The sequence below is a fragment of the Sabethes cyaneus genome, chromosome 2 (genome assembly GCF_943734655.1).
Source record: "Sabethes cyaneus chromosome 2, idSabCyanKW18_F2, whole genome shotgun sequence".
Lineage (NCBI taxonomy): Eukaryota > Metazoa > Arthropoda > Insecta > Diptera > Culicidae > Sabethes > Sabethes cyaneus.
Window position 1 is genome coordinate 200,945,564 of NC_071354.1, and position 24,134 is coordinate 200,969,697.

General features: G+C 42.2%; 1 protein-coding gene across 2 annotated transcripts in view; it reads right to left on the bottom strand.

Annotated features, from left to right (window-relative positions):
* The window catches only part of LOC128738004 (nuclear receptor coactivator 6-like), a 29,939-nt gene extending 8,225 nt beyond the window's left edge, over window positions 1-21,714 (bottom strand). The window contains exons 1-3 of one of the 2 annotated variants that reach the window (XM_053832802.1): window positions 15,261-15,663; window positions 1,701-3,697; window positions 158-1,637 (exon numbers count right to left, since the gene is read on the bottom strand). In XM_053832802.1, coding sequence (XP_053688777.1) covers window positions 158-1,637; window positions 1,701-3,697; window positions 15,261-15,636 — 3,853 coding nt within the window. In that variant the 5' untranslated portion in view covers window positions 15,637-15,663. Of the gene's footprint in view, window positions 1-157; window positions 3,698-15,260; window positions 15,664-20,914 lie in introns of those variants that run through there. The other variant, XM_053832803.1, reaches the window with a different exon arrangement.
* Between the last annotated feature and the right edge of the window lie 2,420 nt (window positions 21,715-24,134).

Genomic DNA, 24,134 nt, shown 5'->3' on the forward strand with positions numbered 1-24,134 from the left:
CCTCATCCGGTAACGTGTTGGATAACTCAAATTCTGGCTGACAGAGAAAAACACCAATTTTGATAAAAACGATTCGATTATGTTTTTTTCTTCTAGTACAACAGTTTTCAGCATCTTACAAAAAATAAAAAAGGAACACATTAATTAAATAACTTACCGCCTAGTTTGAGCGTATTTTCGTCCAACTGTTCCGGTTTGGAGGCAGACGATTGCTGCTGTTGCTGCGACTGAGTGGACGCACTTTTACCTTTGTTACCGCCGGTGCTGCCGCTGCCGCCGCCGGATGATTGACCACTGGAACCACCGGCCGAAGAGGACGACAAACCTTGCGCGGAAGCAGCCGAGTAGGACATTCCGGTGGTAGTGCTCGAACCGCTGCCACCGCCGCTGCTGCCGGTTTTATCGAATGGAAGCACCTTCGCGATGGGCTTTTTTGATGAAGCTGCGTCCAGCCCGGATGCGGGAAGAGCTCCACTGTGCGATGCTGACGATGAGGACGTTGCTGACGAGTGCTGTCCACGCTGAAGTTGTGGAATAAAGCTGGGCGCGAAAGGTGATGGCGTTGGAAGCGCTGGTGAATTGATCGAAGCAGGCGGCGGTATGATGCTGCTGGAGGCCGATGCCGGCTGGATAGACGATGACATATTGGACGACGAGGAAGATGAATTAAACAGACTGGCCCAGGACATGGCAGTGGGCGGTGATGTAGTTACCGGCGGGGGCGCGTACGATGTGGGACCTGGCGCGTAGGGAGGCTGCGGAGGCGGTACTGATAGTAGCGGTGGTGGACCGGGCGGTGGAAGAGGCGTAGGCAACGGAGCCTCTCGATGAGGAATGGCTTCCACTTTTTTCGATTCCATGATTGGCCCGCCAAGCATGGACGGTGCTAGCCCCGACGGATGTTGGTCGATCGACGAAAAGGATTTCTGCGGCGCGAGTGGCGGCGGTTGCTGCTTATGCATCGATAGAGGAGCGGACGTTGTTTTCAGCGATGTAAACGGAACGGGTGAGGTGTTCTTGTGGTAGGGTTTAGTCGGACCCGACGACATGACAGAGCTGCTGCTGCTGCTGATACTGGTGAACTCCTTGTTGGGGATGGCCGAAACCGACACAGAAGCGGTCGCTTTCTTCTGCTGCTGAGTGTTATGCTGCACGACGGTGGTTGTGGACGATGTGAAGGACGAAATCGTTGTGTTTGGAATATGCGACGAGGACGAAGACCAAGTGCTACGATAGGCCATATTGCGGCGATCATCCTTGAGGACGAACTTCTCCTGAACGGCTCTGGTTAGGCGGGCCATTTCTTCGGCAGAAGTAGACTGACTCTTACTGCTGTTGCTGCCAGTGCTGCCGCCGCTAGTGTTCATCTGGTGGTGGTGGTGATGGTGGTGTTGATTGCTTGGCACAGGCTTGCCCTCACCACTGTTATTGCCAGTCTTATCGTTGACGATGGCGGGCGTAGCTACAGACGCTACTTCGTTAGTTCTCTTTTTCGGGTTATTATTGGGGTCGCTGAGAACTGATTGAGACTGTTGATGTTGTTGTTGTTGTTGTTGTTGTTGTTGCTGTTGTAACTGTTGTTGTTGTTGTTCGAATTTCAGGAACTCGATCGGAATCGGTGGAGGTGGTTTGTTGAGCTGAGGTGGGGGGACATGGGTTATAGTTATCGGTAATGGTATTGGAATATGTGTAGATGTTACTGTTGGTGCGACCGCAACTGGTGTCTGTATGACCGAAGGTACCACCACCGGCGCTGGCGTTGTTTCTTGTACTTGTGGACTTTGCGTTAGTGTTGGTATTGGTTCCGGAGGCTGCATTGGTGTTTGCATTTGAATGATTGGTTCAGGATTGTAGCAATTATCGATTGGAGCCGGTTGACTGTGAATGTGCTGAGGCTGCGGTGGTGGGCTCATCGGTTGATTGTAAAGCGACTGATGGTCTTCTTCTTCGATGATGTAATTGTTGTCGTCGTCGAGCATCGTTTGCTGATCGTGATGATGAATGATTTGTGTATCGTGCGGTGGTAGTTCCATAAGTTGAGCATGGTGCTGCTGCTGCTGCTGTTGTAGCTGTTGAGACTCGTGTTGAGGTTGCGGCTGTTGTTGTGGCACAAGGTATATGTCGCTCTGAGTTAGATTCTGCTGTGATGAAGCATTCGAAGACGGGGACGACATTAAGTTGGCAGATGGAGACATCATAGCGTTATTGTTAATGACATTATAATCATCCGAGGGAGCTGGCGTCATCTCACCGTAGTCAGCATCCGCCGGAATTGGTGTTGGTGGTCCCATTTGCATGGTGAAATTCGGGACGTTGGGATCTAGAACGTGAGCAATCGGTTGCATGGTAGGTGGCCCAGGCTGCATCATTGTACCGTCATCCTCATGGGGAATGTACTCTGCAGAGTCTGGGTTGTATTCCAACATTGTCGGTGGTTGCCACATCGCTGGATGCATGACCTCTTCGGGTGCTGGTTGAGGATTGTGTTCGTCGCCTTTATCGTCGTACATTGGATACTCCGGTGGATAGATTGCCGGATACATGACTCCTGGTGAATAACTGTACATTGGAGTTGGGTACATCGGTACTTGGAAAATCGGTGCACCTGTTGCATGCTGTGCCGATGGATGGTGGCCCTGTACGTGGGGTTGATAGAACTGCAACGGAAAATAGTATCCGCCACCATAGCCGTAAGCCTGTGCAGGACTCATCATTTGTTGTGGCTCCATTGCCATCGGATGCTGAACGAGCTCCGGTGTGTGTTGTTGCGGTGGTTGCTGTACTTGCGACGATTGACTCTGGGTTTGTCCCTGCTGTGGTGGCTGTGGAGTGGCCGGTTGCTGTTGCTGCGGCTGCGTTTGTCCCTGTGGTAGAGGTTGCTGCGGTTGTACCTGCTGAACAACGACGGGCTGCTGCGCAATGTGATGTGGTACAAACGCTCCGCGTGGACGAGGTGCACTTCCAATACGGCTGCTTCTGCCAGTACGCCTGATTGCTCCGCGAGCATCACCTCCACGTGGCCCCATTACTTGACCTATCATTTCGTGCCCACCAGGTGGCACCTCACTAGCGATGAAAGCCCCGGTTGCTGCTCCCGGTGGAGTACCTGCTGCTGTCACGTACGAAGCTGGCATTCCGTGTGGCATGAAACCATGCACATTAACATTCGCGGTCAGATTGCTTACGTAAACGTTTCCCGGTAGAGGTTGAGGAATAACCTGCATCGGATACATCGCATTTCCATGCGGTCCGCCAGCCATATAACCTGCCGGAATAGGCTGCGATGGATACATCGCTTGATGAGAAGCCGAGGGAGCAGCTACAATGGTTTGCTGCTCACCGACTCCACGGTTAACGCTCGCTGTTACATTATGGCCATTCCCCGCCGCTTGGACCTGCGAGCTTTGTGTCTGACCTTGTGACTGCTGTGGTGGTTGATGTTGTGGTTGTTGCTGTTGCTGGGATTGCTGCTGTTGTTGTTGTTGCTGCTGCTGCTGTTGCTGTTGTTGTTGCGACTGATATTGGGGATTGTTGGTATGAGGAGGCATAGTAATCGTCACCGGTGTCGTTGAAGCCGTTGTCGAAGTATCTGCTACTGCTGACTGGCCGTAATTTCCGTAATAGCTGCCGGGTGGGCAGCTCAGCTGATGCTCGCACTCGTCGAATTCAGAATAGGGTGTTTCAAGGTTATTGTTTACTGTGAATAGAACAAAAAAGTGAGGAAAAAAGTCGATCAGATAAATTAATTATATAACGTTAGAATGTTGTTGCGTTCGATATCTAATCAATTGTTAGCTTTCGCAAATCATGGAAAGTATCTGTTGGTTCATCAGACCATGGTATCTGCTACTTCGGCTAGACAGCACAAATGAGCTGTTTACCCTCTCGCGGTGAACAGATTGGGTGTTCTAGCGATAAGAAAAATAAATACTGAATCACTAGCGCAAAAATATTTTTTTCACATTCCTGAAAGCAACCGCACAGTAGGTAGATGCCGTACCGTAGTGTAGTAGAATTATCGGCTTAATGAAGCAAATTTCGCATTCTATTCGCTCAATTATTAATGCTTCACTCTGGAGAAGGGTTAGAAAATAGCTTTCTAGCTTAAAACCGTACGGGGTGTGCATGGCGAAAAGTGTTTTTTTTATTTACTCAACTAAACCAGATCACATCGCTGCTGCGTTGCACAGAAATAGAATTTTTATAAGCACACAACCAAGGTAAGCCCTCAGTTCAAGTCTAGTATCGGAATAAAATGTCTTTCTTCCTTCACAATGACCTACATTGAGCAGGAATATAATTTCCACAGACGAACATCAAATTGTTATCTTGAGCGAAGTACGAAAACAATTCATACTCACCCAATCTTAATTGTTCAATAATGATGTATCGAAATACGTGCGGTCACGTTCGTTTATATTGTCTATCAGGATGGTTGAAATTAAAATTCATTCCACATAACTCCTCACTGCAGGGTACCTCCTTGGAAAAGTTGCTTTTTGATCATAAAGACTTTGAGTATTAGGTTTAATATTTAAGCATTAGGGGGAAGTCCTGTATGGCCGGACGGGCTTCTATGACCGGACACTGGTGATTTCTAAAAACAAAAAATGATAAAAATATTTGGAAAGAATGGAACAATAGTACTTTAATGGTACTATTGTCCTATTATTTCTCATTCCTTGTTTTTGAGAAATCGCTAGTGTCCGGGCAGAGCCCTGTCCGGCCACACAGGACTTCCCCCTATGATCAATTTTCTTCGAGCAAAAAAAACGAAAACGAAGACTTCACCTTTCATCAGTTGTAAAGCTCTACTGAGTAAAGGAGTTGCTTTTCAGTTTTTAGGACCGATCCCACGTAATAAATCTAAAGTTGTTGAGTTTTATTTAAATGTCATAAAAGTTTCATTGCTGCAATAATCGCCACCTACAGCCTTATGATGGTCATAGACATTATCAGAAACAACAAACAGTAAAATATACCCTTAGATGACAATAAAAACTCTAGCAAAAGTATTATAAATCCCACAAACCCAATTTTCCATACAAATTTTCGGTGCCGCTGATAGAATGATCAGTTTGATGTATCTTATAAAGCGAGTTTGAATTGCCACCGCGATTTTCCCACTGCAGCATTCCTGCCACATGAACATCCGTCGTCACGGTTCTGCGTGTGAGTGACGTAATGAAGCTCCCAAAATTCCTGACCGGGCAGGGCATTCATCCGATGAGGCAATCCCCACTTCCAGGTCAGTATCTTGTCCGCAGCACGCGCGGTTTGATTTGAGCGCCTAAGCCAAGCATAATTTCAAAAAGTTATGTATGAGTCACTCATAGAGTTAGTTATAACTTATAATATTGCTGAAATAAATAATTCTCTACCTTTATTATTTGCCTCTTTTTTTTACCAGCGATTAAAGCACCAGAATGAGAAGAGGTAAAACAACTAACCATACACAACTTTTGGAAATTCTGCGTTATTGAGGCGGTGCAGTCAAAAGAGCAAAATCGAATCAAACTGTGTGTACCAACTCTATCCGAAACTGAACTCTCGCATTCCTCTGTTGATTTGCTACCAGAACGTGCGAGGACTTCTGTACCAAATTAATGATTTTTTTATTGGTGTGGCAGAGTCAGACTTCGACATAACCGTTTTAACGAAAACCTAGTCTTGGCTTGTCTGCCGAGAAGATTCAGGCGGGACCGTCTTTAGACGTGCTCATAACCAGCAGAAAATCAGTTGCCACCGAGTGTTGATATCGCAATCTCTAGCAAGCTGAGCTACTTCATCGACTCCTGTCGTTCTCTGCACATCGGTGTTATCCATCAGGTGTACTAGAAAACGGCAGACCCCTAGCATCGACTACCAACGCTTTCACGCTTCCACGGCTTGTATCGCGCTTTTAAACGGATTCCATTTTTACGACCTGACACCCGGTTAACCTGGTTTGAAACAACAGCAACCACTTGGTAGATCTGATTACTGGGGCTAATTGATCCCGCACCCGCCATACAACGTTGTTTGATTACCGAGGGAGGTGGCTTAACCTATTTTCACGTTCGATGCTGATCAGCCCGCTTTTAATGTTACATGCAGTTGGCGGGTCACCGTCGTGTTCGAAAATATTATCAGCCACAGCAATCCTCATACGCCGATTTGGACGCAAATTTCCATAGGAAGATGCACATCGCCGTCGGTTGACGTACGTACAAGAGCTTCTGCTGTGCGCGCATTTCAAAGTTCTCGTTGCCACGCTAACTTGCGATGCTACAACCACGCCTATAATACGCCTATAGCCATTTTCGAACCTACAACCGTCTTCTGCATAAATGACATAGGGTAGCACGGGGCAAGATGCCCACCTTAAGCTCACAATCAATATATCCGAAGAAATCTACAGCAAAGGGCTCAAAACCCTCGCTACGTTATCTTTAACAGTCTTTTCTATAACCTGTATGCATATTGGGTGCAAAAAGTTATAACGCATATCAAATATTCACGAGCAAAAATTCATCGATTTTTGGGAATTTTTCCAACCTGCGGGGTAAGATGACCAACCTTGCGGGGCAAGATGACCATCCTTTCCAAAAGCTATTAAACCTTCATTGTATTTCACGTACAATATAAATAATAAATATTATGGATTCAAGCTGGTCATAAACTATTTTAACATTATTTGAATAATTTGGAGTGTTTAGTTAACCATAAAAAAGTTGTTCATTGAATGTACGTATTCCTCTGTGGTCATTATTAGACAGAAATATGTGAAACAATGTATTTTCATCGAAAAAAAATAAATATGCATGTTTATTCCGTTACAAATATTTTATGCAGCGATTGTTGCTGATTTAAGGTTATGGTTATGCAATTCAGGGTAGCAATCTTGGTCTATAAAGCGGTGCGCATTTTGTCCCGCAAGTAGATATATTTTTTAAAAGCAGCTTGTGGTAAATACATTATCTGCATAATTACTGCAATATCAATATCTGATTCATTACTAAAATCAATGCCACGATAACTCATTCGTTAGATGAAATTTTTTTAAATCATGATTAAAACCTTATTTTATGGCTGCGTAATCTTATAATAAATGCAGTATTTTTAATCATCGATCTATTTTTTATGTTATCGAAGAGTTCAATGATTTTATTTTTGTAATTGTTTGAATTATTGTTAGATGTAGTGTTTATTTACGCGTACGGTTACTAATTATATACCTTTATATCGTATATAACGATTTTTGGAAGGGTGGTCATCTTGCCCCGGGTGGGCATCTTGCCCCTTCCTACCCTACTCGACGAATGCAAGAAAGCCTTCGCAACAATCCGAACAAATTCCGATCGTTTGTCAATTCTAAAAAAGAAACCATGGATTAGTTTCTGAACGCGGTTATCCATCATGCGTCCAGAAAATGTATTGTATTGTTCTCGTTAGACCTGCTTCACTATTGCTGAAAAGATTCAGTCGTCTCGTCGTCGTCAGCAAGTGAAGGAAGACTTGCTGACGACGACGAGACGACTGAATCTTTTCAATTTTTGGGCCCGATTTTGGGTCACTTGTTGTTAATTTTCCAGGAGTCTCAGAAGACGCAAGTCGCTTTCGACCTGGTCGAGTCATCTCGCACGTTGGGCCCCTTTGTTCATCGTGCCGGTGGATGGGGTTGTTAAAGAGAATTGTTTTCGCTGGGATGTCGTTCGGCATGCTTACGACGTGTCCAGCCAACGCTACCGTAGTCTACCGACTTTCGCCAAATATATCAATGGGAGTGTTTTCAAGCAATGCCTGTAGCACGTGATTCATCACCTTTGCCACTTTCCGTTTTTTGTTTGTAGTACTCTACCAAAAATAATCCGCAACACGCTGCGCTCGAACACGACTAGGGCGCGCGTGTCCTTCGTGAGCAGTATCACAACTTTAAACATGATGTCAAAGAAAGTTTCGGTTATGTTGCCTTTAAACAAGACCGTTCTAACCATCTTAAAAGATTTTCACAACATCCGCATAAAAATACCGACAGCTGGACTGCAGAACAACTGACAGTTCATCTGAAAAAAAAAGCAGTGGTCCAAGGTTATCTCCCCGCGGGATATAGGATAGACAGACCCGATCTTCACGCTCACCTTCGGAGTTTCATGGTGTGTCAACTATGAGTACAGTCACATACAGAATGGGGAGCAAACTTTCAGTCTCCAAAGATAGATTATCAGAATATATTAGACAGAACTATAAGCTTTCGGAGATTCCCACACTGGCCCCATTCTTAATCATAACAGAGGGACTCTAATATGTACCCACATTCACATGACCGTTGTTCATTTACTGTTTAGTTCAAAAGCCATACACCACGAAAGGGCTCAGTTTTATCGTGTCCTGTTCTATGATTCTCGAAGCAATCCTGAACGATGCCTTGTTAGCTAGCTAGTCGACCCTACCTCTCCTTGAACCAGCATGCGTTTTCTCCGAAACGTTCAATTTCTACGAATTTCGTTGATTTCATCTGGTTCCGCTTCTTATGAAACATGAATGAAGGAGTGCAAATTGATGTAAAGTACACGGACCTGGCAGCCGCGTTTGATTGAGCATTTAGAAGTGTGAAAACTACGTGACACGGTTTTTTCCGGAACTACACAACCAATTTTAATGATCTTAGTACCAAATGAAAGCTCTTGCTATCCCTAAACTTTCTACCAAGTTTCATCGAAAACAAATATGCAGTTTAAAAGTTACGCTTAAAAAACCAGTTTTGACAAGGTCCAAATGATCGCCTGTTTCTCAGAGATAGCCAAACCGATTTATGCGTTATTAGTTTCATTGCAAAGATAATATAACCGGATAGATCACTATTGAATTGTTTTTTGATTGGACGTTTAGTTTGAAAGTTATGAGCAACCGTATACACCACACCAAAATTAACTATAATTTTTAATGATTTTAACCAAGTTAATTTGCCTAATTTCAATTTTTTTTAATGTTAAACGAGGTTTTGACACTACGAATATATATGCAAAATTTCATAAGAATTGGTTTTTCCGGTCAAAAGATATTAATCCTCGAACACTCGCGTTAACTTTTGTAACACAGTTACTCGCACGCACAATAGCCCAAAACCAAAGAAAACGTGCGCAAACTTGGAAAACTTGGTTTTAAGTTTATCAAACTTTTGGAAGAGTTTTTTGAAATTAAATGTTCTATCGTCTGGTAGAATTTAAATTTTGACTAATTCCCCTAAAAGTGAAATAAAAAAAATATTTTTCTTCAGTTTCAATATAACACATTGATGTGTTCTGCAAAGTTTTAGAGCATATTATTACAAGAAATTTTGCTGAAGACAGTAACCTTCTATCACAGAAATGCAGTGCAGAATACAGCATACACCCGGGCAACATTACAATAGATCAATAATGTTGTGGTCAAAGTGATAAGCCCATACAAAGGAAAAAAAATTATTACAAAGTATTACAAAGTTGTACAAATAGTAAAAATACACAACTTTACTGAATATAGTATACCTCTATGTCTGCTTGTTAAGGATCTGTAGAACTTTGAATATAAAAAACACCCTAATTTTGATTCCGAATTATTCGACTACCAACAGACGGATACATTTTAAACATTTTACATTTGCTGATAGTTTTGCTGCATACAGACATCATTTTTTTATATGAAGAAACGAGAGAAAATGCCAGTTGGGGCCAATTGCGATATACCTCACATGCTGCTTGCTTCGTTTCTGTGATTTTCTGTCGGTTTATACTGATGTTTTCCTAACAATTTAGAGCATTAATGCATCGAAAAATTCTGACATTTTGCTCATAACAAGTTTATTGAAGAACATACGTTAGTTAAACAATGATTTGTAACTACAGTTGGATTTCGAATTTGGCATGGTTCGATTTTGGCAACAAAAGTATCCGTTTTTGGCAACACAAGATATTTCTCTTCCAAAAATATGCCTAAATATCAATCAGTTTCCGCATACATGCTTTGAATAACGAAAAAATGATGCCCTGAGTATGTTTATGAAAAAAAGTTATGTGGTTTCAAACAATAATATTTTTATTGCCGTAGGACTACGTCTTACCGCAGGGTGTCAATAACTTATTTGCACCGGACGGATAGCTTTTGTCGGACTTTTCAAACATAAAATGGTTGCAATCGGTGATTAATGACATTTAGTCAACTTCTAAAGCATTTACATTAATTTTTTTCATATCGAAAAAAGGTCTCGATTTTGGCGCGGTTTTGATTTTGGCAACATAGGCGACACGCATTTGTTGCCAAATTCGAAATCCTACTGTATATAACAATATGGCATTCAAAAACCTACACATGTTGTACAAAATACAACAGCGTGAGTAACCGAATGTTAATAAAAATTGATGAAATTTATTCAAGAAAACGTTATTGATGTGAATCAAATAGAATGGCATTACAGGAAATTATGCACAGTTCGAAAACCTATAAACTAGACCTTTACTACGCAATGTATAGGTTAAACAAATTTTATGTAAACCCAACGCACAATGCAACGTTAACCAATAGATGAATTATTTTCCGAAGACGTGTCGATTTCTATCTCAAATAGCAAGTAAGACCGTATAACAAAAGTTCCTTTCACCACTAGGTGGAATAAATTAGGGTTTTCTTTACGGGAAGAGTAAATGTTTCACCAAGACCAAGAGGTCCCAAGCTGCTGCTTTTTTTGGATGACAATAAGGCACTTTACTTCTTTCTTTACCGGAAGAGTAAATGTTTAACCAGGACCAAGAGGAACCAAGCTGCTCAGCATTGGCTCGTGGCCATGGTCGTCTTCTAAGTAGTCACCTATTTTATCCTAGCTTGTTTGTTACTAGTTTCATTGTGCCACCATAACTATCTTTGTCTAGTATTGGGGCCTCGTGGATCTCTAAGTATCTGACCTACAACGTTACTAACGTCTTGAGGCACCTCAAAACTATTATCTAAAGGTTGTCTGCACCATTTTCCATATCTAGTATTCCAAACTCGTGTTGATAGTATTTGACCTTGAAATGCGGTCAGGCATTAATAGTAATATTTTTTACAAACGGTGCGAAAAAAAAGATTTGGTCGGCGTGTGAGGTTGCATACTACAATCCTAAAATTCTTTAATCTTGGATAACTATATCCGGTAAGAATTGTCGGTCAGACATCGTCCGACACAAGCGAACCATTCGTTTGCGTCTGTCCGACACCGCCTGACACACTCTTATCGGGCAACTGGGTGCGATCCCAGTGTGAACTGGGAGTGCGCCGTAAATAGTAAAGATAGAGCAATAATTAGTTCAGCAATCTTATGGATAATAATTTACTCTATAAATGCCCCATATATAATATTTTCGAATTTTGCTCGGCTGAGATGTTACAGTTAAAAAAGTCACAAGTTCACTGAGTGCAGGATAAGCCTGCCAGGCAATGTGGCATAAGCGTACATAAGAAATTGCCAAGAGCATAAACCAAAATCAAAAAATCTAACTCTCATCTCCCACTCCTATCCGCCACCCGGAGTACGCCCTCTTAGGCTGATCCACCAAGTCCAGAGTCTTTCTCGCAGATGATAGTGGTATTTATATTTCGACTATATCTATTAACTATACCCCCATCCATTTCAAAGCAAACTTTGTTGTATCTCAGTGATGCCCAGGCATATGCATGATGCGGACCAAATCAGATCGCCCATGAATGCCGCGGGCCGCAATAATCTCTAGCCATTCCTGTGCATAAAAAAATGCAAAATAGGTGACAACAAAAACCATTTTCTAGGAATCACCATGATATTTAAACCGCAAAGCATTCAGATTCACAACATGCGCGAGGCATAACGATTAAACTGAGAGACTTCTATGTCATCAAAAAATTTCTCCTAAGTCCACCATCTTTCAAATCAGTCCGCGGGTCGCACGAATCGTCTCAAAGGGCCACATGCGGCCCGCGGACCGCATTTTGGCCACCACTGCTGTATCTCATCGATTTGGTTTGCTTACGCGAGCGTTATATTCCCTAGAATAGCCCGTCGTCATTCATTCATCGCATTAAGAAGATCCAACCGTGCCGAAAACTGCGGATAAGCCTCGTTGAATATTTCTAGAACTCGAGACCTGTAAAAGTCCACGAATGGCATCTCTTAATCGCAACATTGCTTTTTCTATGGCTGCTTGAACTTGGTATTTGTTGTTTTCTCATGAAAACCATTGTCCGATAGATTAAAAATGTTCCAATTGTCATTTTTTATGATAGAAGCCTTCAGCTGGTGATCGATCGCAATCAAAACTCCGCCTCTCGTAATTTTGTGGCTGGTCTAGTACATACTTCGATAACAGCGAAAACAACTCATAATTATACCAAAAAAGTCCGCACGTACAATTGTGAAGCCGGTAGTACTTCAAACAGATTCTCTAACCCCCTTGCAGAACCGGAATCATTTTTAAACGCTGGCGGAAATAGCGCGACTGTAGTGGGAGTCTTCTATAAAACCAGCTTCGGTGTATCCCGGTATTGTAGAAGATTTGTAAATCATGCTTCGTCCGCTGCAGGAGCCTGTGTTAGAATACATAGGAGTCTACAATGGGACTCCAAAAGGAAATGGAAACACCGAGGTAATTGTAAAAGCAGACGAAGAGCCGGCGGCAGTTGAGTTTCCTTGAATCAGACTTGTAAAAGCACGCAGCTAACACGCTCTTGGTGCGTTTTGGTGCCAAGCTTAATCTTTTGCCGCCGATGTAAACATGAAACTGTGCCTTATTATTTGGGTACCATGTTCTGAATTTGCGGCCAATGTGCGGGACTCGAACGCCGTCTTGTATCTTTTTCGCTGTATCTTTTTTGTGCTTATAGAGATGCTCGGCAATGACTACATCGCTGTTTTCAAAGCAATGTTGGCGATCCTGTCCATTTTGGATGCTTCTCTTGCCTGGATGATTTCTACCAGAGATCCTGAACCCTTTTGCCCCCGCAACAAGTTCCTCATTGAAGATTATTTGTTCTTCAGCGTTGGCATCCTCCACTCGTTCTACGCTGTAAGGGATCAGATCGTTAGAGCGTGCTGCGGAAAATATTTCTCAATGATGACCTTCAGCTTGTCTGGGCATATTTCAGTGGACATTGCTGGATCCAAGGGATCATATCAGCATCTCGGCATAGCTTTGCTTAATCGTTAAATGTCACTTTGGCCGCTCTGTATACACTTAAAAAACCACCGTATTCTGACTTTGAAACAACTAGCTTGAAGGACGCTGAGTGATCAATTTTCTAGGGATAGCTGTGTCACAATCTGTGGTCAGCGTTTCCGTCAGCTCGTTTGCGTTCCGGGTAGAAGGTCCACCTTCCGCACGAATTACTTGAAAGAAGAGAACGCTCTAAACATGCTTCGTTTATTACTGATAGTCATGGATCTAGATCACGGAGTTTCGCTGACTGATGTACCCTTCGCACGCTGTGTTTGCCATCAGCAGTGGACCTCAAAAGATGATGTCAATAATAGAGTTCTGACCATCTTTGTGGAAACTTCACTGGTGATGTGTTCGTTCATCAGATTGACATCCAGCTTCTCAAGGGCGTGAGTAAGTGAAACTGTTTCTTTGTCCATCTTTAGGATGCGTACCAAACGGGCACTAGAATATCAGTGATTTTGCATTCATCGAACCGTTGATTGGGCTTGCGTCCACTTCTAGAATAGGTTATCTATCCATAACATGAATTGCAGCTACCGCTGCTTTACCAGCTTTATCCAGTTACCGAGGAACACGATACGACTCTGCAAACATTCGTAACTTTTTGTCTACAATTTGTTGCACCGACAGTTGAACAGCAGCTAGGTACAAGTGGATCAGAATTCAAAATCCAATTCTCGCCTCTTTTATTGAACATTGGCGGCAGCTAACTATTATTAGAAGCTGCAAATTTTATGTTATCCGGCATTGAGTCATTATGATGATGAGTTGACACAACGGCACTCCATGGTTTTCATCCGTCTTTTCGTCCACTGTACTTACAGATTGCAAAAATTGTTTTTGCAGTCAGTTTTGCGCTGTCGTGAATAAGTCGTATCTTGTACACTACCTTCATCTTTGATAAAAAAAAGATAGTTCTCCGAAGATGAAAGTACGCTGGATTCCCACTCAGCTTATTTTTCTGTACAATAGGATAAGGTTCGAATTGTCAGATTTGTCGAATGCAGTTTCATCTTCTCAATAAGATTAAGGTTTGTTCCCGGTTCATATGAGGAAAGCGTTCCTTAGCACACTGAGATTATCAGGCTCTATAACATTGCTCTCTGAAATAGAAATGTAGGGAATCACAACAGCGAAATACTGTAAACCTACAACCATCATCGCGGTCTTATGAAATGATGGAAAATTTCACTTCTCATCGATGCGCACTGCTTAGTTGTTGCATGATTATTATAACGATTAGATTTTTTTTGTAAAAAGTAAGACATTTTAACCATGAACAATAGATTGAAGATGGAATTGTTGGTTCGTAGTAGAATAAATTAAATATCTAATAAATTTTTACTTCAATGTTATAGTTTCAACGAAAGACTAATAACTTTCAATGTCATTCCATTTCAACTTTGCTGTAAAAGTAATAAACAAATAGCATTATTTATTAAAACAAACACCGCTTTAAACAGTGTACTGTGTGGCGTCAACATAACCGAGGAAAAAATAGTTCTTTTTACTTTCCACTTCCATATAATTACATGTCATAAAAATGATTTATAGTTATAACCATTTAGTGAAATACACATTCACGTTGATTAGATTTAATTCCCAGTCAAGCTGTGGCCATTGGCAGCAATTGATTTTAAGCTTGGCCACAGTTTACCTGAGAAGACGCCCACCAATCAACGAAATCACTTTAGGAAATAAACAGGACGACAACAACAGGAAATACTTTTTATGCGCGATTGAGGTTAGGTTTTTTTGACTGGACGAAAAAACTAACTAAACTGTTACAGAGCGAGAGCGAATGAAAAAAAAGGTACAGCGGACTATTCTATGTATTTACTAAACACGCAATACAACTGTGCAGAAAGCGGTGCACTTAGATGGTAGGTATACTTGGAGTGATAGTTATGACAACAAAAATAACAGTTTTTAATAGATCTAAAGGTGTGCAACTGTGAGATAAATAAGGCGAAGGGAAGCAATATTAAAAGAGGAATAGAGTAGCGACAACAGAAAACAAGAAACTAAAAAAAAGGAAACAGAAATCTCTGCTAAGCAGGAACAACCGCTTACCAGAACTGTTTGGCAGTGTGTAGGAGGACGAGGCGGAAGAAGGCACTACTACCGGCGACCAGCAGGGTGTCGGCACCTGCTGCGCTTGTGGCTGGTAGTGGTGCGATGCTCTTCCCGCAGCGACCGAGTGATCCGTAGATTTCGAGTGTCCTATGCGTTTCGCTGGAACCGTCGAAGGGGGGCGATAAAATCCGCCAGAACCATCCACGATGAGTGGAGCTACGCTGTACGGAAAGTGAGGACTGTGATGATACTCCGGTGCACCCACGGAATGACTGGACGGATAGGCGGCCGTTACCAGATGCGGGTAGGGTGGGTACCGGCGTGAATCGTACGGAATATATTCGTACACTCCGGATCCGTCCGACGATGACATTACCGAAGAGGCATTCGATTGTCTTCGACGAGTGCGGTACTGCTTGCGATTACCTTTGAAGCCACCGGAATTGCTGCCGTCACCGCCACTGCCGTTCCCATTAACACTTCCACCACCACCAACAACAACACCACCACCCCCACCGCCAGCCAAAGCCGGCCCAGTGTACAGAGTGGAAGCCAGTGCGTTCTTCACGCAATCATCAACGTCGGTCAAATCGAGAAACTCGTAACACTCGTGCGGCTTCTTCCGGGCCAAATTGGATTCAGGATCCGGTTTCAACGGGCAGCCGATGAGAACGGTGCCACAGCACAGTTTAGTTGATTTTTTTCGTTTTTGAGACAAGGACATATTCGGTTGACCAGTTCATTCAAGGCCACAGACAAGCAGGAGCGGTTCATATTTTTCGTTTGAAGTTTCAGTTGAGCATTGTTCGGTTTCATTTTCGGTTTCGATTTTTCGAGATCGTAAACGGAAGAGAAAGAAAAAAGAGAAAAAGTAAGAAATGGCCATTAAAATTTTTGTTTCTGTAAACTACAGCTAGGAATGGATTATGGACGTGTTCTAGTGGCATTCTGACGCGTGCTTGTGTGCGTGAGAAATAATATAGCTACCATGATAAAGGAACAATCAAACACGCACATCTCATTTCTCTTCACGATAAGCGATAGTATAGTTCAATTGTTGATTTCTAGTGTAAATTGCTCTGCTAAAAATATGATAATTAACAATATAGCCGCAATTTGAAGTAAAATGTCAGTCATATATAGAAGTCTGATGTGTACAGATTTTTACAGTTAAGAGAAACTAACAAAATAACAATAACGCACCAAGAACACATTTTGCTATCTATTGCATAACACTTTCAATATGCTATTAATACACTATCAGAACGGATGTGGACTCCAAACCAAAAACCGATTGTGATTAGGTCAGCCTAAACTGGCAATTAATTTGATTGTAATTGTAGTCTGTTGAACAGTTGCAAATCTTGGATTGTTTGTGAATTAATTGTTGGTCAAAATTAGATGAGCCATCCTCCATCAGCCAATTTATAGACATCAGAACAGCCTTACGTTTTGTAGGTTGAGCCCGGAACATTGAGAGGAATGCATCGACTTCGTTTGAGCAACGAATTTTCATTTAATGTAAAACGTCTAACGTTTACGTATTACTATTCGGTGACTATAACCAGATTAATTGATAAATACTAAAATATTAGGTAGTCGCAGGGCAGAGGGCATGAGAAACCCGTTCATGCATTTTTGTAAGACGCTCCAAGCTCAGCTTACAATATTCGAGATAATCGTAAGCAATCCCTTATTTACCAGGGAATATTTATTCCGAAACTTTTTTTCTGTGAAACTCGCTAATTTTTGTCTCATTTGTCATTTTTGAGCTTGAGGATTATGGTACTCCTATGTAAATAGTAGAAAAACCAGGAAGTTTAAATTCCTCAGGAGAAATATAGAATCAACGTGAAGATCGAATTCAACTAGTCTAACCGGTTTTGCATTATCCCTGAATTGAGTACCGCAAGGGAACTGTTATTTTCACCAGTTGTCAATTGTTTTGCCTTTAAACGCCAAGTTTCTAAAAGTTCAAAACATACTGTCTGTATGGAATTCAAATGACTAATAAACAGTTTTAAAGATGCTATTTGTTCACGAAAACAAATTCGCAAAATTCCATTCTATTTTTTGAGCATTAACCGCGTCACGTGAGGCATCATGACTGGATGAAATTGAAGCAGTCATTATAAGTATGAAATCCAACAGAGCGCTAGGGCTAGATTGCAGTTCCGCCGCGAGGCTAAAAAGCTTACCCATCCTTGTCTGCCCAGATGATGCATCAGCTCTTGAGCAAAATATGGGAAATCTCAACTTTTCCGCAACGCCTCCCGATGCAGGGCATATTGGTCAAAGTCCTTACAAAACTAACCTAACTGAATGCGATAACTGTTAATATCACGTTGCTTTGTATTACTTTTAAAGTATTCTGTAAGGTAATCCTCAACCGTATCCAGGAGAAGATCGACGTTACTTTCCGGCGGCAGCATGCTGGATTCCATGACGCACCGCATTATATTCGAGCAGGCCAACGGACTCGAGGACTGTCTTCTGCCTGTGTTCGTTGACTTTAAAAAAGCATTTGACCGACTGAACCACGAAAACATCTCTGGGGCGTGCTTAGGCGTAGAGGAGTTCCAATTAAGCTAATCTATCTTATTGGGGCCAAGCGCTAGGCGTTCTCTTCTGAGGTGTTGCACCATTGCGTCTTGTCCGACCCTATAAGGGTAAGACAATGCTGCATATTATCACATCCAAGGCTTGAAAACGGATCGCAAGTTGAACGTGACTGCGAGAAAGCGTACGCTTTCCGCATTTAACTTGCGCTTTTTTGGTGATTATTTGACTGTTTTTTGAGTCCAGTTAATCTGCCGCTTTCGCTGCTACCGTCTTATAATTCATGTGGTCTCTCAAGAGAAGCCAACAGTTGATCTCCTGCTTTGCGTTCATATTGCAGAATGTAAACGGCAAACTGACTGGAAACATAAGGTGACGTATTTTTTCGTTTCTCTTTTTGTTTGCAAATCGGCTGTTCACAGTAATAGTTTGTCGCCCGGAGTCGGTCCGACGCAAGCAAAATGTTCGTTTGTATTGGACGGAGCCCGACCGACTTCTTCCATGCATGTAGTGGTTGTTTTTTGTAGTATTGAAACATACGATAGCGCGGTTCCATTTCCAGTGGTCCCGTGATCTTGTCGGCGTTCTATTTAGCCACGCCGAAAATCCTTTTCGGCTCCAGTTATTAACCTTTTTTCGCTCTACAGTAATCCACCCTAATCCTGTTGTGGACACTGGAATTCGTAGACCACCTTTATAAGCTAGATCAGATTTGTCCTTCAGAGCTGCCGAGCTTCGTCAATTGATGTGTAGTTAGCCTCGCTGAACGGAAAGGCTTAGTTTCGAGTTGTACATTCCGCTCCGTGCAAATGGGATTTTACCTTCTCCACCTCTCATATCACTGAGCGAAATAAATGATTTTTTACATTATTTTTACAATCCCCTAGGCTACAATGTTGGTTTCTTGTTGCCTACCAGCTACCATCTGTTTCCGTTTTCTCAACTTTCGAAACATTGTACTAGTTATTTTGTAAAGTACAAACGTTTAATCCTACTATAGTATAAAAAATAGGATGAAATAAAAATAGTACCTTGGCTCTCATTTGACAGCTATTTGTTTGGGTTTTTACAACAATAGAACTTGAGTCAAAACGTGTTTTTGAGGGCTTTGCTAACAGAAAAATTGGACGAAAAATTCATCGGGCACACACGGCTATTGGAAGCTACCCGAAAATGTTGATTAACTTAACCGTATCGAGAAACGTGGAAAGAAACGGAAGCTCTCCCCAAAAGATAAACGGAGAATTCGTAGAATTGCCGTGAACCAGAAAAGAACAGCATCACAAGTTCGTGCAGAATTGGGACTTCCGGTCAGTACACGTCGAGTACAAGTTCTCTCAAGCAATGAAAACGCGAAGTGTCGAAAACGACTTGGAAAACCCAAGTTAACGGAACGACATAAGTAGAATCGTTTCAAATTTGTACAAACATGCTATCTTTATTTCTCTCAATGCAACAACAGTATTTCGGTAACCGAGAACGTTACGAATATGCACCATAATTTCTCAAAAATTGAGATTCTTGCAACTTTGTTTGTAAGTAAACAAACCTATTCGTGGTCAATGCTTACATCCAACATGGGTGATTCGTCAATTTGACACATCAGAACACCCATCTAAACTCACCTTGGATAATGATTGTAATCATTTTAGTGTTAGCAATCAAAAAAATTCTTCGGGAGAGTGCCAAACAATATATTAACTACCTACCAGGTAAGCTTGCACCAGTACCGCACCCGTCGTTTTTAGTTGCCGATGCAGGCCTTTAAAAGGCAATGTTGTGAAGCTAGCTAATGTCAAGCATGTGCTAGACTTAGGTATTGACAAGGTGATTTTTCTAGGGCTCGCAGATAGAAAATTACTTCCAAATAGCTAGTCATCACTATGGTAACCGATTTCCAAGTGAATAACTTGAATGTAAACAAAACATAAAAGGTGCGCAATTTCGAGAAACATTTACATACCTTGAAGGCGTAAAAAAAGAAACAAGGCTTATCCAGCAAAACCTATTCATACTAAACACATTACGAATAATTATATCGTCATTTTCTACTGTTTTGTCAGCTTAGCTTGAAATTTACAATGCAAGAGGTGACGAAATCGAAGCACAGTGTTGATTTGATTTTCTATTCTACCTTTCATCGGTCGGCCATACGAAATACCGTGCTTTATGTGTATATGTGGCGGTTGTGCCATTTCCCCGTCTATTGCAAGTCCGCTCCAATAGCCAGGCGAATTCTTGCTCACCGTAGCTATTCAGAGAACCAGGCTAACATGTTTAAACCCAGCAATGCGAGTTAATTAATAAAGCCTTTCTACAGAATATTTCATCGCGTGTAGTACTAAATTACTACTCAGCAACAATCCACAATGTAACTCTTACAATACATTACACAATGCAGCTCCCGAAACAAAGAAAATACGTCATGAAAAGACAGTCAATAACCACAGCCCAAAACGCCCCTAAAAGGCAACGTGTTTGAGCCCTGCAAAATCCGGTCGAAAACCTTGACACGGGGAAGGCAAATCACGATGTCATTGAAGAAAGTCTGCCTGATGATTTATATACGTCTCCTACCGTCCCGTCTGCTGTAGAGGCACTCTGCACCCTGCAAAGCCAATCCGTACAAGATGTAGGTAAGAAGTGAAGGCAGGCAGCGAAGCGGAAATCTCGATATGGTGTCAGCATCAGCAAAGCTAGACTAACTTCCGTGCGCTGGTGACACGATGATGATAGATAGATAGGACAGATATTTCATAACTACCTTGAGCAATCTGTACTTAACTCTTTCAGATGAATTTACTCTTATTTTTAGGTACCTAATGGCTTTGTTTCAGTCAGAATATAGTTCAATCAAACAAAGCCGATCAATTAGAAAATACGTGTACACTGAAATGTCGATTTCAAAGTTGCGTAACGAGACCGACGACCATCGCGACCTGCGACTTTACTCCCTACATAAATTACACGATAAAATCGACAAAAATGTATTCCATTCAATTCAATCCCGTTTCAATATGGAAACTAGCAGACTTATGGAGAATAAACTACGGACTACGAACGGCCAAGCCTAGAAAGTTCCAAACGCTCACCGTTTTAGTTTGATCCATGACACACCGCACTGGTGGACAACATTGTTCCGGCTGTGTTGAGAACACGGGCTGCTCCGAAGGGACAATACTATTCACGTTTTTTTCGTTCTTCTCTCTTTGCCTCAACAATAATGCCCGGTATCAATCGACAATCTACTGGCATACACTATGATACTTCGGAACGTAGTCAGCTTCCCGTACGGCTACGTGGTACTAGTTAACACGAAACGATTACGAAAAAAAAATTGCTGCCACTTTGCTTGCACACTACCAGTAAGTGAAGCAAACTACTTCACATCAGTTGTCAGAAATTTTCTTCGCTACCTACTCCTATTTCTCAAATGGCTTCGCCGACTCAGTCGGAAAGAACACAGGCAAATAAAATTAAAAAAAAAGATGGAAAGTTACGACAAACTTCGCTTTCTTCTTCTTCTTCCCCTCACTTCGAATGGTAAACGAAAATATCTAAAAGGGCCCTTAATGTCGCTGGCAGGCTGCCGGAAATCCTCTCGCGGCACACCCTTCAGGGCACAGCCCCTATGTATGTGCACTTCGTCACTAGCTAGTTGGCTGTTGGCACTTTTTTCACCTTTCTTCGTGATGGTTGTTGCTTTCCAAACGCCAGAGAAAATTCAATATTTCACTTGTAATTCACTGTTCGCATATATTCTTTTCACCGAAAAACGATGCCGTATGCGGTATGACTTGCTTTTACGATAGTACACTGTCGATATTCCCCGTACGAAGGAGACAAATTCAAATTTTAATCCGAGCCGAACCGACGACGGACCCTTTTTTCGCTTTTGTCGTACGCAAACGTCAAAAACCGGACCGGAAACGGTTAGCGCTGGCCGATATGATGAAAAGCGTAAAAAATATCGAAAATATCGAAAGCCGGTCGGGCGAAATGTCAAAACACATCGAAAAATGGCGTGTAGGGCGGTGCAATAGGGGAAAGTGGTGTTCTGTTGAAAAATTGGATATTGCAGATTGCTAGACAAATCCTCACATTGCGGTTATCTTGATAGCTGAACCAGCAAAAGATAATCGCATGATTTATTATAGTAATTTAGTATTTGAAAATTTACTAGATCAATTATTTTCCACCACAAACACGCTACAAAACTGATACTTTGTCGAACCACAAACCACCGAGTGAAACGCAGCGATGAAATGCTATTTCATTTTCGCACACTCGAGATTTGGATGTTGGTGGCGAAAACATGGTAACCTGCCGATGGAATGAATGGTTCGCACAAATTTGACATGACACATGAACCAATGTCCCAGCACTCTGCTGGGAGTTTCTTGCATTTCGCGTTTTGATACATCTTGCCCCCGCGACGATTCTGGCGACCAGCCCGGTGTCACCAATACACTCTCACATATGATTTGACAGTACCCCCATACTGATGGGCCCCTCGTTGCTGGGCCCCAAACAACAATGGCCGCTCAATATATTTTCTATGAAATGATTTCCCGCCCAGTGTTTTGACGTTTTAGATTGCGGTCATAGAAAAATGGCGGAGTGCCGGGGGGTCGCTGGCGACGGTTATAATTCATCGCGTACGAAAGGGTGGGAAATTGATAATATATGTATCACATATTCAATATTTATGGAGGATGTGATTTGCCCCGTGTATACCGGTGAGACATACCTGATATTTACAAACTTTCACTTGAAACCGATCTAATAACACTTGAACACTTTTTGCACTAAAACCACAGAGAACAGATTAAAAGACTCGAAGAAAGTAATCGATTTTTTGTGTGTAAAATCTGATGGCAGCGACATCAAATTTTAGTTTGCCACTTACAACAGCTCGAGGTGTGCTCCTTCGTAGAATTACTCGTTAGTTACATAAAAACCTTTTACACACTTCTGGTCAATAACGTTTTGAAATTGGGCCGTGTACAATTGAAATTGAAAGTGGACACAACTGTCCAAACAACTTCCCACCAAACTACTTTCTGCTGGTTTTTGTTCAGCGGTCGGTTAGTTATTAGGAAGCAATTTCAAAAAAGAATTCATAGCTTCACGGCCTACCGACCATAGTTTTACCAAGTGCCTACCTATAATCAGTGTCTGGGAGAGGCACCGCTTAGGTAGCTATGTAATCGGTTTCATTGGTATGTTCGGGCTGGCATATTCTATGCAGAATTTAGGTAAACGTTGAAAACCGGAGACAATCGCTTTTCAAAATCTGAAATGTAGTACCAATCTTAAGAAACACATTTTATTTTATCCTTAGAAGTACACTCAACCCTCGCTAATATGAAAAACCGCTCGTTCAGATTGGGCGAGTTCATTTTTAATCTGAATATTTGGTAACTCTATTCATTTTCACACACGCACAAGACGCGCACCCTATGAACTTGTTGTTTTGATTTGACGAAAACAAACGTTTTGAAAACATCTCAAACATATGCTAAAGGTTCGGTTTGTATAATACGAAATTGGCTCGGCAGCTTCGACTAAAATGGTCTGGAGAGAGATAAGTTGCATATGAGCTATATAGCCAAAGCTACTGAGTAAGAGGAAACGCATTAAGATTTTTTGCTTTTTTTAAATTTACCGGTCCACTTTACCGTCAATTGTGTGTGACGCTTGATCGGTTTTTAATGTGAACGCATTCATACCATCGGGGTACAGATTAAAAATGTTCAGATTAAAGAAGGTCATACCGACGGGGGTACATGGTATTCAGTTACAACACCCGATAGCGATTATTTTTGTAAAAATCTGCACATTTCTCCATTTAATGTATCCTAAGGGTACCGCCAGAGTGCAAGCGACATGCGACGCGACGCGACATTTCTTGCTGTAGTTATACGCGCAGCCCTTTTTCGCCCGAAGCAGGACTGTTCATTTAGCAACATGAGAGCGAAGTCGTGTCGCGTTTACTCTGTACGGGGCCTAAGGGTGCCAACAGAGTACACGCGACAGCGACGCGACGCGACTTCGCTCACATTCATGTAAATACACAGCTCTTTTTCGCCGGAAGCGGGGCTACGCATTAAAAACACTGTGAACGAAGTGGCGTCGCGTCGCTGTCGCGTGCACTCTGTAGGCACCCTAAGGCCACAGAGAAACAGACATAACACTCGTTTTCCATTCTTCGTACCGATTAAACCGTCATTTCAAATTTGGGCTTAGTTGGGAATGTCTCCGTTTTGTCAAAGTGGCGCTTTTTGACGAAAGAAGGGGAATTCCCCATAA